Source organism: Limulus polyphemus, unplaced genomic scaffold, assembly GCF_000517525.1.
Source record: "Limulus polyphemus unplaced genomic scaffold, Limulus_polyphemus-2.1.2 Scaffold345, whole genome shotgun sequence".
In the NCBI taxonomy this organism is placed as follows: domain Eukaryota; kingdom Metazoa; phylum Arthropoda; class Merostomata; order Xiphosura; family Limulidae; genus Limulus; species Limulus polyphemus.
Window position 1 is genome coordinate 658,203 of NW_013665955.1, and position 14,798 is coordinate 673,000.

Below are 14,798 nucleotides of genomic sequence, written 5' to 3' on the forward strand. Positions count from 1 at the left end.
TGCTCGCCCTTTCAGATTATTATTAATGATCGGGACTACCGTGTGTGTGTGTGTGTATAACTAGCTTTGTATGTTAAATATTATTTTGATGGTTCTAGGTGCCATCATAGTTACTTTTTTTCATCCCCGTCCTACCAAACATGCTCGTCCTTTCAGCCGTGGGGACGTTATAATGTGACTGTCAATCCCACTATTCGTTGGTAAAAGAGTAGCCCAAGAGTTGGCGGTGGGTGGTGATGACTGGCTGCCTTCCTTCTAGTCTTACACTGCTAAATTAGGGACGGCTAGCGCAGATAGCCCTCGTGTAGCTTTGCGCGAAATCCGTAACAAACAAACAAACAAACCTACTCACTAAAACTAGACAAAGCAGGAAAAGTTTAAATTTAAATAAAACTTAAATTTAATTAATGGAACTTAAATTAAGTTAAATTAATAACATTTGACCACTCATCTAAGGAATGCTGAAACGATTAAATTTTTAAAGCAGATCATAGCTTATTTGTCAAGTTAAAAAGGACGATCGGTAATCCATATACGGTAAAGAGAAAATTTTATGTTAACGCAAAAAAGCGCAAAGCACATTTAATGTTTTTTAGTGAGAAATTGAACTTACCTAGATTAACAGCAGATGCTGATTAATTAAGATAGTTTTTTTATTTTAATAATATAACGACTATTAAGTACTTACAGTAGAATGAAATTATTTGACATTACGTAATACTACGTTTTTTTTAATCAACCGATGCTCAATTATAATAGTGGGTTTGTGAATGTGGTATTTGCCCGGAAAAACCCAAAAATAAGTTACAGTTTTCAGGAAAATGATTGAAATAAGTGAAAAAAAAATACTGGATATACTTTAGTATTAAAATTCAACGTAAAAATAATTAGGACCGTAATTACAATTATCATCATAAATGAAAATCTTTGTCCCGATTTCATTGTTTATTGAATTCAAAAATATAATTAGATAGTCTTCTATCTTTAATATTTAAGTCACTTAAAATTAATTACACTTGTCACGAGATATTAGTATTAGGCCTCCAATGTAGTTTTTAATACTAAATTCTTTATCTGGTCCCTTAGGCAGGGGTGTATTAAGGCGGGGGATATTGAGGCTGTAGCCCCAGGCTCGTCTGATCCTTAATCCGCTCCCACCCTTAGATTTTTTTCAGGGAGAAGAAGAGTGTATGATAATTTCACATATTTTTCAGACTAGATTTTATCGGTTTTACAGAGTAAAACTTTTGTTTATTTTGTTTACGAAAACTGAGGCTAACAAAAATTAATTTAAAATAAGAGAATCACGTGAGTATTCATAACAATAATAACCACAAAGCACGTGATTCAACAATTATATAAATATTTTTAAATGTACTGTCAAATATGTGAATATAAAAATAAAACTTTAAGGCTAGAGCTTAAATGTGTTTTATAAACAAGGGAAGCGATTAAAATAGATGTAAATAAACATTTTTTTGTATTTTATTATTATAAACAAGAATTATCTTATTTTTTTATCTGTTAATGTTATTTTCTCCGTTAAGGATTTTTACCTTAGAAGAATCGAAATAATAATTGTTCCTAGAAATGTGTTGAAAAACATGAGATGGAGATTTTAAAAGGTCCTGCAAACGAGTAGAAAGCTGTCTCTTCAATACAACAGCTTTTGCAATCTGTATGTTCTATTTCACACATATTTACTGAAGTAGCATTGTTTATACATTTTCAGCCGCGGCATAGCGGCTCATATTGTTTGTTTATTGTTTATTTTGAATTTCGCGCAAAGCTACACGAGGGCTATCTGCGCTAGCCGTCCCTAATTTAACAGTGCAAGACTAGAGGGAAGGCAGCTAGTCATCACCACCCACCGCCAACTCTTGGGCTACTCTTTTACCAACGAATAGTGGGATTGACCGTCACATTATAACGCCCCCACTTCTGAAAGGGCGAGCATGTTTGGTGGGACTGGGATTCGAACCCGCGACCCACAGATTGCGAGTCGAGTGCCTTAACCACCTGGCCATGCCGGGCCGCATAGCGGCTCATAGAATGGTTCCGAGTTTTTCTTTCATGTACAAACTTTTATCTCATAGCTTCATATCTTGACCGATCTCAGACCTAATTACAGCCACGGCTATTGAGAACTCCCTTTTGTTGGATAGCAGTTGATCTACTTTTTTTTTCCAGATAGAAATTTAAACTTTATTTAAATGTCAATTTCATATTCTTTGATCTTAAAAAAAACAGTAAAAAAAGTAGTGCAGCCCTGATCAGGATCAACTTTCTTCATAGGTAGGATATCTTTTAAGCCGAGTTATCGGTAGAAAGGAGCTGATTTCAGGTAAACCTGCAAGGGAAAAACTCCCATTTGTTGAAAAAAATTATTGGATAAAGAAAAACGAGAGGGATTAAAATAGATATAAATAAGCACCTTTGTATTTGTTAAGATTAGGCTTGTGTGTTTTTATTATTATTATTAGCAAGACTTCTTTTGTTTTTCGTTTGTTAAAGTTATTTCATCTGCGCCTACCCCCCCCTCAAGTGTCTCAATGATATATCTGAGGGCTCAAACCGTTATAATCCGGGCTTCGATGCTTGTGGTGGGTACAGCACAAATAGCCCATTATATAGCTTCGCGCGTAACAACAAACAAACAAATTTTATCTGATGAGCATTTAATATTTAATTGTTTAATACTGTTAAAACCTTGTGACAAAACAAACAAACATTTTAATCCGTAAAACCAATATAACCTTGGCTGAAGTGAATAATAGTACTTCCAAGCTATGTCCTCCATATCCATTGTTGCAACATTTTTATATAAACAGTGTTCGACCACTACTGTGCTGTTTGTTGTATTCCAGCGGGCCTGATGAGCTCTGTATGGAGCGAAATGCGTCGTAGAGATAGTTTGGATGAAATACTATTATACACTCTTCCTCTTTTTGAAAACCCTATGGGACTGAATAAATATTATAGTGTAAAATGTAATAGGTATAGTAATAATGTCTTATGATAAATATAATTAATTATAATCATGCTTCATAAGTTAGAAAAGCCGTTCACCCTATAACTATTTATTATCGTTAACTGACATCATGTCGTACCTCCACGAAACTGTCGAAGTCTGTTGGCGTCCTCCAATTGGCTACCGTAGATGAAGTTACCATCGATGTAAGATGAGATTTGGTTTGTCTGAAACCTAGGGCCTGAATATAAAAGAATAATAATTAATAACGTATCGTTGATGTAAGCTGAACTCTGATTGGTCAAGCACCAGAGTGTGAAATAATTACGTGAAAAGTTACCAGTAGGTCCAAGTCAAGGCTTTGAACATTTTCCCAGTCTAATACATGCGTGTTAGATATGTGTAATGACTTACCTAGAGTACATCCGGGTCTCATGCCAGGAAGAGTTCGAGCAAAATCCATGCATTTCTTGTTGAAGAACTTGTAGAAGGGGTCATCTTGAGGAATGTCGATAGGCATACAGTTAGGATGGCGGAGTTGGTGTGGATACTTACAACATTCAATGTCCATACGTTTTTCGTCTGTAAAACCAACGAAAGTAAATATAACCTTGTTTCAGAGACTTAAAACAAGAAGTGGTTTGGTATACTGAAATGTTACTATATACAAAGTTAACTTTTTGTATGCAAACGTACATACAGCCTGGCAATCTGTAGGTCACGGGCTCAAATTCCACCACCTTTCAGCCGTGGATATGTTATAATGTAACAGTCAATCCTACTATTATTTGGTAAAAAAGTAGCCCAGAAGTTGGCGGTTGACTAGGTGCCTTATTTCTAGTCTATCACTTCTAAATTAGGGACGGCTGGCGCAGAAAACCCTCGAGTATCTTTGCACGAAATTCAAAATAAATTTACTTCCATTTAACTTGTACAAAAGCTAACGATCACACATTAACTATAATATTAAAATAAGTGTAAAAATGAGTTTGTGGGGTAAACAGTTGCATTTTGAACTGATTTAAGAAAATTGAAAACAGTAATTTTCAGATTAATTGAACACATTGTAATAACGAGCCAGTTTTCAAATGGGTATTTTTTCGAAATCATCCCGTGAATCACAGCTAATGAAAATTATATACATGTTGATTTATTTCTGTGTTAGAAATAATTAAGTTACACATTAAGCTGAAACAAAAAATAAAACACGAAGAATTAAAAAATTCCCCCTTGTGGTGTCACGAGAACCTAAGAACCTAGCAGTGTTAGAAAAACAGAATGAAGATCCACTGTAACCTGTCTGACGTTTTCAATTCTCCACTGAATTAAAACATATTATATATGCTGACATAAATGCATCTTAACTTCACTTGGTCTTAATTTGTTTACAGAGAAGTAAAATATCTCTTATAGTCCCCCCCCCCCCGGTAGCTCAGTGGCAGGCTTGCGACATTAAAATCGGGTTTCGATAATCGTGATGTGCAGAGCACAGAAGATAGCCTATTGTTTAGCTTTGCGCTTAACAATAACAATCACAGTGTATCGCACGAGTACGTCTGCTAGTATTATGAATCAATGAAACATATTTTCTATCAAACAGTAGTGTAACCTAAAAAGCCGATAACTGAAGAGAAACTAATATATTGGGGTTTGAACCCAGGACGTTTGGCTAACAGGACACACATTGTCCCCTCTCTCCTTAGGATATTCTCAATCGATTAGGTTGACTTGATTCTAATTTTCCAGGGGAGGGGGGATGTCTAACGCTACAACAAATGCTTATGAATCAGACTTGTTTAACATAGTTACAAAGAATAGTCAACAAATATCTGCATTACAGAACAACATCCTATATTTTCAAACGTTTTCACAAATCATTAACAGAGAAATAGTGAAATGTTACTACCCAAACAATACATTAAAATAGGTCAAGATTTCCCCAAAAAGAAAGCATGACCTTTTAGAGTGTGAACCCTTGTGTTTCTTCGTTACTACTTTCTCCGCTAGGATTGTATGTTTATAGCTTCGAAGCTCGAACGATGTGATTCAAGATGATCTGAAAACATGAAACACATTTCAGAGCTCCAGACTAGCCACAGTAAAACGTTGTTATTTCTTAACCAAATTCATTCCAGCACTGGAAAATAAATTCGCATACTTCACACACAATCCCAAATGATAGTTATCCCCATATTTCCTGTTTCATTGAAAAACATAAATAAAGGCGCTAAGTTTGTGATATTATCTACTGTAGTATTTCTTTGAATATGTTTAAACGTTTGTCTATTTTTAGAAGCCTCGTTCTGCTTAGAAGTCTCCTTAAAGCACAGTTGGTGTAGCAACTTTTAATATAATCCTACAACATTCTCTTGAGAATATCTCAGAAATTGATAATTATATTTAACTATATGTACCATGGCTTCTTTCCACTAATTAAGTTTGATGAAAGTTTTGTATGTAATCAACTATTATAGGAGTCAAGATTTTTTCACGTGCGACCCGCGTGCCGCACGTTTTCCACATTAGCTCGTGAATCAATGAATAAAACACAATATAATTATATTCCATACCACATGCTTCCACAAGAGATGATGGTAGCCCTGTTTGTTCTACACTACACACGAATAAAATCTAGGTTAATAACCACTACAGTGTGACCTGTCGTAGACTGTGCTGTAGTTTTACATGATCGTGTGCTAATTGTCTGGAAGACTTCTAAACGAGTCGACCACAGCGTTGATAAAAACAAACAAAAACACTCTCATGACGTTGTATAAAATGTTGATGTCACTCTTCTAAAATCTCGGCAAGTGCGTGTGGTATTGTTACAAATACTCGGGAAAACAATGGACGAAGTGTTAGGAATTTCTAAGAGCCTAACTTACAGTTGAAGGTGGTTATTTTTGTCGTTTTTTTTACATGACTTCAAGAAATCATACGGTGACAAGTTTATTTTGGGTTCATTGAAATTCATAAACGTTCACAAGATAAAAAGCACAGCATTTTGTAATAGGTTTTCACGTGTGCATTCGATTCAACTTCGCTTAATATTCTAACCCCCAAGTTATAAGGTTAGAAAAGCTCTCGTGTTGACACGTATTTTAAAATTAACGATTAAGGTAAGTAGAACAATACGGTGAACCAGTAATTAGGGATGGTTATAGAACACGAGAAAACACAAACACGGACTTTCTCACCGGAATGGCTTCCACACTTAGAACACTAGAAACTTCAGTACCACTGTGACTGGAGTAAATACAATTCTTACTTACTAGCCTAAGTTGTTAGCTTTCGGGGATAACTTACTGCTCGTTTTAACTTTAAGTATGTATAAGTAACACATAATATAAAAAACTGCCTTGTTTGTTTAGAATTTGCAAGCAATTAACTTTATACGAAATGTGATGTTTATATGATCCTATTTTTATTGTGTTAGCACTGTGTTATTATGATTTTTAGTTTGTAAGCACCACATTATTATACTCATATTTGTTCCGTGTTAGCACTGTGTTATTATGATTTTTAGTTTGTAAGCACCACATTATTATACTCATATTTGTTCCGTGTTAGCACTGTGGTATTATGATTTTTAGTTTGTTAGCACAACATTATTATAATCTTATTTGTTCCGTGTTAGCACTGTGTTATTATAATTTTTAGTCCGTCAGCACAACATTATTATAATCTTATTTGTTCCGTGTTAGCACTGTGTTATTATAATTTTTAGTTTGTCAGCCCAACATTATTATACTCTTATTTGTTCCGTGTTGGTGCTGTGTTATTATATATAATTTTTACTATGTTATTTTGCAATAGATTTGAACGCATTATTGCATATTTGTTTTTAAGTGTTAATACTGCGTTACTATACATTTCTGAATATGTTAGTATTGCATTTTATGCATCTGTTTTTGAAGTGTTAATGTGTGTTATGTTCATAAGCGTTTGTTTTTACTTTATTATTATGCATTTGTGTTTACTGTGTTATTATGCAATGGATTCTATTGTGTTGGTAATATATTACTATTCATTTATTTTTTCTTGGGTTAGAACGGTGTTATTATGTATGTGGTTTTTATTTTATTTGTACCATGTTGTTTTTTCATACATTAGTATTGTTTTATTATACATTTGGTTTTTATTGCGTTACTAGTTTTCCTATAAATTGAAAAATAATAAAAAATAAAGCTTCCTGTTTATTGCACAAACATGCTACTCTCGATACATAAACTATGTTTTATAATAATATTTAATCGCAACTCTGGCAGAAATGTAACTTGCTTACGTAAAGATGGCGTTTAAAACTGTAGAACAACGAGCGGAAAATTCCCTGTAGTTACAGTAGTGTGCTATGCAATTCGAGCTTCTTTAGTAACTCCAAACAACCCACCCCCCAGTGGCACAGCGTATGTCTGCGGACTTACAATGCTAGAATCCGGGTTTCGACACCCGTGATGGGCAGAGCACAGATAGCCCATTGTGTAGCTTTGTGCTTACTTACAAACAAACAAAAAACTCCAAACAAGTTTTATCGATCACATCGCCATCTGACGGTGTTGTTGCTGTTGTCATGTGAAATGCATTCAACTCACTGATTAGACTACAAAATTATGCTACGATTAGCTTAATACTGAAGTTTCGAGCTGTGTCAGCTCTCTTCAGCGGAAATTTATCGATAAAGTTGTGCAAACTAACATTATGCACCGTATTCCTAGTGTTGACGAATTTTATTTAAAGACAGTTTCGTCTGATCACAGCTTTCACCAGAAAGAACTATGAACTGTTTTACAGGTTGGTAAAAAGAAAATGGATTTCAGCATAATGTGAAAACAGAGAGACCCTTGGATATGTTGAAAACATGATTTTCAATAATTAAAAACCCAACTTTGTAAATTTGAATTCCTACAAGAAATAGTTTGTTTGGTTGGAATTTCGCGCAAGGCTAAACGAGGGCTATCTGCGCTAGCCGTCCCTAATTTAGTAGTGAAAGACTAAAGGGAAGGCAGCTAGTCATCACCACCCACCGCCAACTCTTGGGCTACTCTTTTACCAACGAATAGTGGGACTGACCGTCACATTATAATGCCCTACGGCTGAAAGGGCGAGAATGTTTGGTGGGACGGGGATTCGAACCCGCGGCCCTGAGATAAGGAAATAGTGAGTGGATAATATAGGGTTACTTGTTTTTTTTTAGCTTAAAGCTACTAAGTGGGTTATATGCACTCTGTCTACTGTGGGGAGTCGAACCAACTATCTTAGCAGGTTAAAACTGTAAACTTATTGTTGACCCAATCTGGACTTAACGCGGAGACAAAATAGCAAAATTTAAATCCTCTGTAACTCTTGTATATGATGGAAGTCACTTCACCAGCAGACACCTTATGCTTCAAGCCAGTTCCCGCCTCCATGTTCTTTCACATATATATATATATATATTTGTGAATTCATAAAAGTCCTACCATATCAGTCAGAAATAATCCTGATTATTTTTATTTTATTGATTACAGATTGCTTCTGTGAATTTATGCCATATGATATGACTATATCACAGAAAGGCACAGAGGTATCTTAAGATCATGACAGTTTTAACGAAAAAAGCGTCATTTGAAAGATCTTGTAAATATGGAGATATCGTAAGATCATAAATTTCAATCGAATGAGTTTCAGAAACATGTAGTCAAACTATGAAATCAAGAGCGTCTCGGGAAATGGACGACACAACTAATATATATATATATTAGAATTTGGCAAAAGGCTACACAAAAGTGGTCTTTAATTTTCCAAAATTTCTCAGCACAATGCCCCCCCCCCCAAGATCATTTAATATCTTGATCGAGCCTCCACCCCGCTTAACGAATCTATAGATACTGAGTACCTTAACAGTATTGTGTATTTGCTTCAGACCCCCTGACACTATCCTTCAGCGCCCAGTTTGGGAACTCCTGGACTTGGGGAAAAGCAATTAGTCAACAGCACCCACCACCCTCTTTTGTGCTACCTATTTTTATGATCGAGTAGTGGGTTTTGACCGTATATCATTTATAGCACCCACAACGCCAAAAAATGGAACTCGTTTCTGTAGCAATAGGTCTCGAACCATGAATTTGCGGCTTCATGTTCTAGTAACAAACAATATACATTAGCTGTTTATTCTTAAGCGCAAAGCTGCATAATGGGATATCTGCGTCCAGGTCTTCGTAGGGATCGAACACAAATTTTACGGTTGAGCCACTGGGGGGGGGGGCAAACATTATGCATAGATGCTTTTTCTTAGATCACAGTAGTTTCAAGGACAGACATACAATTTATCTTTGTTTTGTAAAAAAAAAAAATAGAAAAACCTTTGACAACTTGTTTCTACCATCAGCTGTTTGTGGTAAAGTTGTGTTCAGGTTAGCCTTGAGACAAACAAATAAATCCTCCTGTATCCATATGTTGGTCCTTGATCCATTTCTCCTTGAAAGAGTTGGAAGTTCGTATTCATTGCCCTTAACGTCTGTTTTAAAAATGACATGAATCATGTGGATGCCATGCTTTGTACAAGACTCATTGTTTCTAGGTTTCTATTGAATGAAAGCAGAGTATGAATAAAATTTGACAAGAATGGGCGTGTATACAACGTCTCCGAAAAAATGAAAAAGTTAATTGAGTAGATGCTTCATATCATTTCGAAATATTAGCTGTCACGCCTCAAATACGAAAAACAAGAAACTGTTGGATCATGTTTTCACTGGTAAATTTAAAGCTCCTCCCTCTAAAAATAGATGAAATATTTGCTTTTTTCCCCCCATTGAAACAAATTTTCTATAGAAACACTTTTCTCTTTTAATACTAAGCCTATCGTCCTTACTAATACAGTTTGGAAAAGTGTGGCAAATTATGGAAGAATGCCAATGAGGTGAATTACAAGAAAAGAAAATCAAGTTTGATGGAAAGGAAACCGGAAACCTGTGACAAACCAGAATGTTACGTTTATCTCCAACTTTATGCTACGAAGAGCTGTAACTAGTTATCTGACCAGAGGTAATGAAGTCTGGTCTATTCTGAATCATTATCGTTGTATTGTATTGTTTATTTTAGAACAAAGCCACATTAAGCTATCTGCTGTGTTCAACGTGGGAAATCGTACCCCGCATTTTAGCGTTGTAAGTCCGTAGACTTACCGCTGTCCCACCGAAGGGAACAACATTATATTGAAACTATATAGGTCATTCAATGAAGTGATTGTGCAATATGATCTTATAATCAACGCTAGGAACCGGGTTTCGATACCCGTGGTGGGTAGAGCACAGGCAACCCATAGCTTTGTGCTTAATTACAAACAAACAATTATCTTATAATAGTAGTTTTAAATATAGAGTTGTTGCTTTATTTTTTAGCATTCGTGAGCTTTTTTTTTGTGTGTTTTGTTGAAACTTGGTGTTAGATCGTTGTTGTTTGGAGAAACTGCCCAATGCTAAAATCCGGACGTCAGTTCTATCATATGAGTTTTTTTTCTTCAGAATTTAATTAATCTCTTCTCCCTGAGTTTCGGAATTATGCAGTTCCCGACCACTCGATTTAAAACGAAACTTATATAACTTGAATACTATCTCCCACCTGCGCAGTGAAGTCTTTTAGAAAACGTCCAGCAAAGCGACTTGTAGGAAAACCTGTAGAACGAGTTACTCTGCACGCATACACCCAAACAATACACATAGGTGGCGTTTTATAAAGCAGTGTAGTTTCAACAACAAACAAATCATACAAACACTTGAAACTTCTTGTGAAGAACAAACATCATATCTAAGATCAGTTGTTTTTGCACACTGATGTTCAGTGTTTACGTGCGTGTAAACACGATATACGCCAATGTTTTCTCTACGTTAAGAATACTAAGTCCGAGCATTGCCTAATGGTCAACTTGCCGAGCTGCAGAAGGAAAGGTCCAAGATTCAAGTAGCTAAATGTCGCTGAACAGGCCGTAGCATCATGTGAAGCTTAAATCAAGAAACGGTTCACAAATAAAACAGTAAAAACTGAAAAACCAGAACAGCAGGGAAGTAGTTTCGGAACTTTCAAAAGTCTCACCACTATTAATATGAAAATTAAAAAATAAAAATAAATTATGTTTTGGTTCTAATAATTGTATACTTGGTTTAAATTTTGTGGTTTCCAGCTTGTCGTATGGATTGAATCATTCAATTGGTAAATAAATGTAGAAACTGGTTATAAACGTCACGAAATATAACAAGATCTAAGTATTATAATAGGCTATCTATGTATCTAATTTAACTGAAAAAAATATATTATTAGGACTGAAGCTTTGTATGTATGTACAGTTAATTTCTTACATAGACTTAGGACTAGCTGGAACAAACTTGGCAGGTGGACTTGGAGGGGGGGGGGGTTCTTATCTATATGCCGTAACTCATAAACAAGAAAGTATAAAACGCGCCCAGAAGGTCACTCAGGTATGATGAAGGTCTAAGAGTAGGTTCCCAGGATCGCTGAATCCGAATCTAGTATCAGATTCTGTGTTCCTGTCCTTCTTCCTGGGGAACCTGAGGGGGGGGGGAATGTGTTCACATCCCCACTCACAAGTTAGGGCGATCAAACTTGGCACACGTTTAGGTACCACGGAAAAATATCATAGCGGTTTTGTTTTTTGAGAGGGGGGGTATTATGGACCTCCCTTGGGGTAACTATAGAAATAATTGGGGATAGTAGTGACACTTGATCTCTGTGTATTATAAGGGGCCTTTTAACCCCGCAGCGGAGCGCGAGTATTTTATGTTAGTGCTAATAATGCATTTTGGCTACACTCTTTTACTAAGGAGGTAAGTGTATAATTAACAGATTAATGACACCGAATAATTAAACTTAATACAATAACAATTAATTCCACTATAAGTTTGCTCAGAGTAAAGACATATTAGTCACTAAATCAAATCTCACGATTTACAGTATATGTCCCTAATATATTACTACAGACTTACTTTCCATCATGGTGTCACCGTGTCCCGAATGTGAAATAAAACAAAAATAAAATTGTTACACATAACCAACAGTCTGTTTCAGCTTTGTTTTCCTATCCGGATTTAACATTAATGAGCATCTCGGTTGTCTGTTTGTTTTGTTGTTAAGCGCAAAGCTACAAAATAGACTAACTGTACTGTGCTCACCACAGGGATCGAAGCCTGATTTTAGCCTTATAAGCTTTCAAACTTACCGCTGAAACGTGAAGGAGGAAGCACATTTGAGGATATGTTATAGTAATTAAAATTAACGTGATCTGATAATTATAATTTATTATCTTCAAGATAATAAAAAGCGAATAACCAGGAAGTTGTTTAGAAATTAATTTTCGTATGCAAGTAAAAGTATTCAGAAGCATATTTCAAAATAATCTGTCTTATTTTTCATGTTTTAATTTTCAGCGTGAGTACAAATTATAATAAAAATGTGTTCAAGAAATTCACTACACAAATTTTCCTCAAAAGTACTTGCAAGAATCCATCATACCATCCAGGAAAAATTAAAATGAGAAAAAAATATCCGCAAGATGTCGCTGCTGAGCTATAAATTTTTTTGAAATTCGGGTAAGAAACCCAAGAAAGTCCTAGCAAAAGTATGGTGAAAATAATCGGTGGGAAAAGGTATTTTTTACCTTTCAATAACATATTACCATTGCTCTATATTTGTTATACGTCATTTGTTACTGAAAGTTTGTAACTTGTAATTGTTGTTTACTGTTACCTTATGTCATTGTCATACGATAAGTTTCTAGGACGTCATACTTATCATTGGTTCTCGAATTTTTCCTAATTGTAACAGTAGTTTATGCTTCGTTTTTACACTTAATAAATGTTTTAAGCTATAGTGATTCATTGATTTAACACTTGATTCAATGTTAAGTCGCTTGAGTGATTATTATTTGCAAACTACATGTGTAACAGTTTGTATGTTTGTTTGTTAGCCGCACAATGGACCGTCTGCGTTCTGTAGTGTAAAAACAGAAAGTTTTGAGGACAAGAAACAAACAAAAACAAAACACGCTGGACCAGGGTCTATTTGTTATATATATATATAACTATTTTTGTTTGTTTGCTGTTAAGCACAAAGCTACACAATGGGCTATCTGTGCGGTGCCCACCGCCACGACTATTGAAACCTAAATTTTAGCGGTGTGTTTTTTTTGGTTCTGTTTTTGCATAACCTAATGGTAACCGTGTCAGGATGAGGATCGAAGGGTCAAGTGTTCAAGACGTTTATTTGTTTGAAAGTAAGCGCAAAGCTACACAATGGGCTATCTGCGCTCTATCTAAACCCGGTTTCTAGCGTTGTAAGTCCGCAGACATACCGCTGGGCCACTGGGGGGGGGGGGGGGGTCAAGAGCGTGATACCTCTGAATGCGCTCCACGCTTTTAGCTCTAAGCGCATAATAAAAGTAACAGGAAATCCCGTTTTTGGTCTAAACGGCAAGTGCTGCTGACTGATTGCCTTCACTCTGGTCATTGGCTCAAAACTATGGACGTCTGCTCCTGAATCTTAGAGTCAGACTCTTACTTGGTTCTTTTAGCGTACACGTGCAGATTAAGTTTCGTTCAGATTAAGAACTCCAAGTCCAATCAGATCAATATTTATACAAATCCACCTATAGGTTTGAAATTGTATTTTTCCTTTTCAAATTCCGGAGTCAAGTAATTAAAGAGTTTTAGCCATTTGTCAACTTACTCGTACTTTGTCAACACCACAACTCAAGGATAATTCGCCCACGCCCTGTCGTTCCTATTCTTTTCGCGGTAGGCCTTCAAAACACAATAGACTTTTAATTAGCTAAAAGATACGGACAATTAATAGCCGAAATCTGACTGTGTCCTTTTCTGTAAAGTGTATTCTCGGGTAACCTAGGCTGGACAGAAACAATTAAATCGCTTTTAGTAAGTTTAATTAATATGCAACTTTTTTTTTCTTCTGTCAAACAGGACTATAGCTATAATTCGCTGCTGTGTCACTGTTATTTTAGTATTTACGCTATACACGTGATGCACCTGCTATACAGCGTTTGCCTGGAGTTTTTTTTTTTAACTTCTATTATTTGAGTCCTTATGAGCTGGCGCTCGTCTGTCAAACACTGAAAGGTATAAAAAAGTAAAATGCAAATGCCACAATGAGAAAGTATGAAACATTCCGACAAAATTACAATCTTGTGTGAATGAATTTCAAAAGCACTGGCCTCGTAACGCATTCACCCTAACAACCAGGAATTCAAAGTTTGAATAATTTCCTCGTTATCAACACTGGTGAAGTCATCTATTGCTATTCAGAGTGGGTTGAGTAGCCTCTAACACAGGTGTTTTCTCGTGTTGTGTATCAAGCAGTAATTGTAAAGTGTGTGAAAGGAAGGAAGCAGTATACTTTTAAATGCCAGATGTGAAGAAACTACAATGGTGTAGGACATGCAGGTTTTACAATGAAAGATTGAAAGTACAAGGAGCTGCTAAAAGAAAGGCAGCACAATCTAGGGGGTCCAGGTGCATGCCCCCAGAAAATTAATATATTGATATAATTTACAATCACTAAAGACACTAGACATTAGTAATATTAATATACTGGAGGAGGTTAGTGCCTCAAGGACACTAGACATTAGTAATAATAATATACTAGAGGAGGTTGGTGCCTCAAGGACACTAGTCGTTAGTAATAATAATAATATACTAGAGGAGGTTGGTGCCTCAAGGATTCTAGACATTAGTAATAATAATAATATATTAGAGGAAGTTGGTATCTCAAGGACACTATACATTAATAATAATAATAATAATATACTAGAAGAGGTTGGTGC

General features: G+C 35.7%; 1 protein-coding gene across 1 annotated transcript in view; it reads right to left on the reverse strand.

Annotated features, from left to right (window-relative positions):
- LOC106457556 (peroxidase-like) overlaps positions 1 to 14,798 on the reverse strand; it is a gene marked incomplete at its 5' end in the record, with an annotated part of 36,326 nt that overhangs the window by 15,817 nt on the left and 5,711 nt on the right. Inside the window, 2 exons of the mRNA XM_013916988.1 lie at positions 3,111 to 3,212; positions 3,386 to 3,553. Of these exons, the coding sequence (XP_013772442.1) occupies positions 3,111 to 3,212; positions 3,386 to 3,553 (270 nt within the window). The remainder of the gene's footprint in view (positions 1 to 3,110; positions 3,213 to 3,385; positions 3,554 to 14,798) is intronic.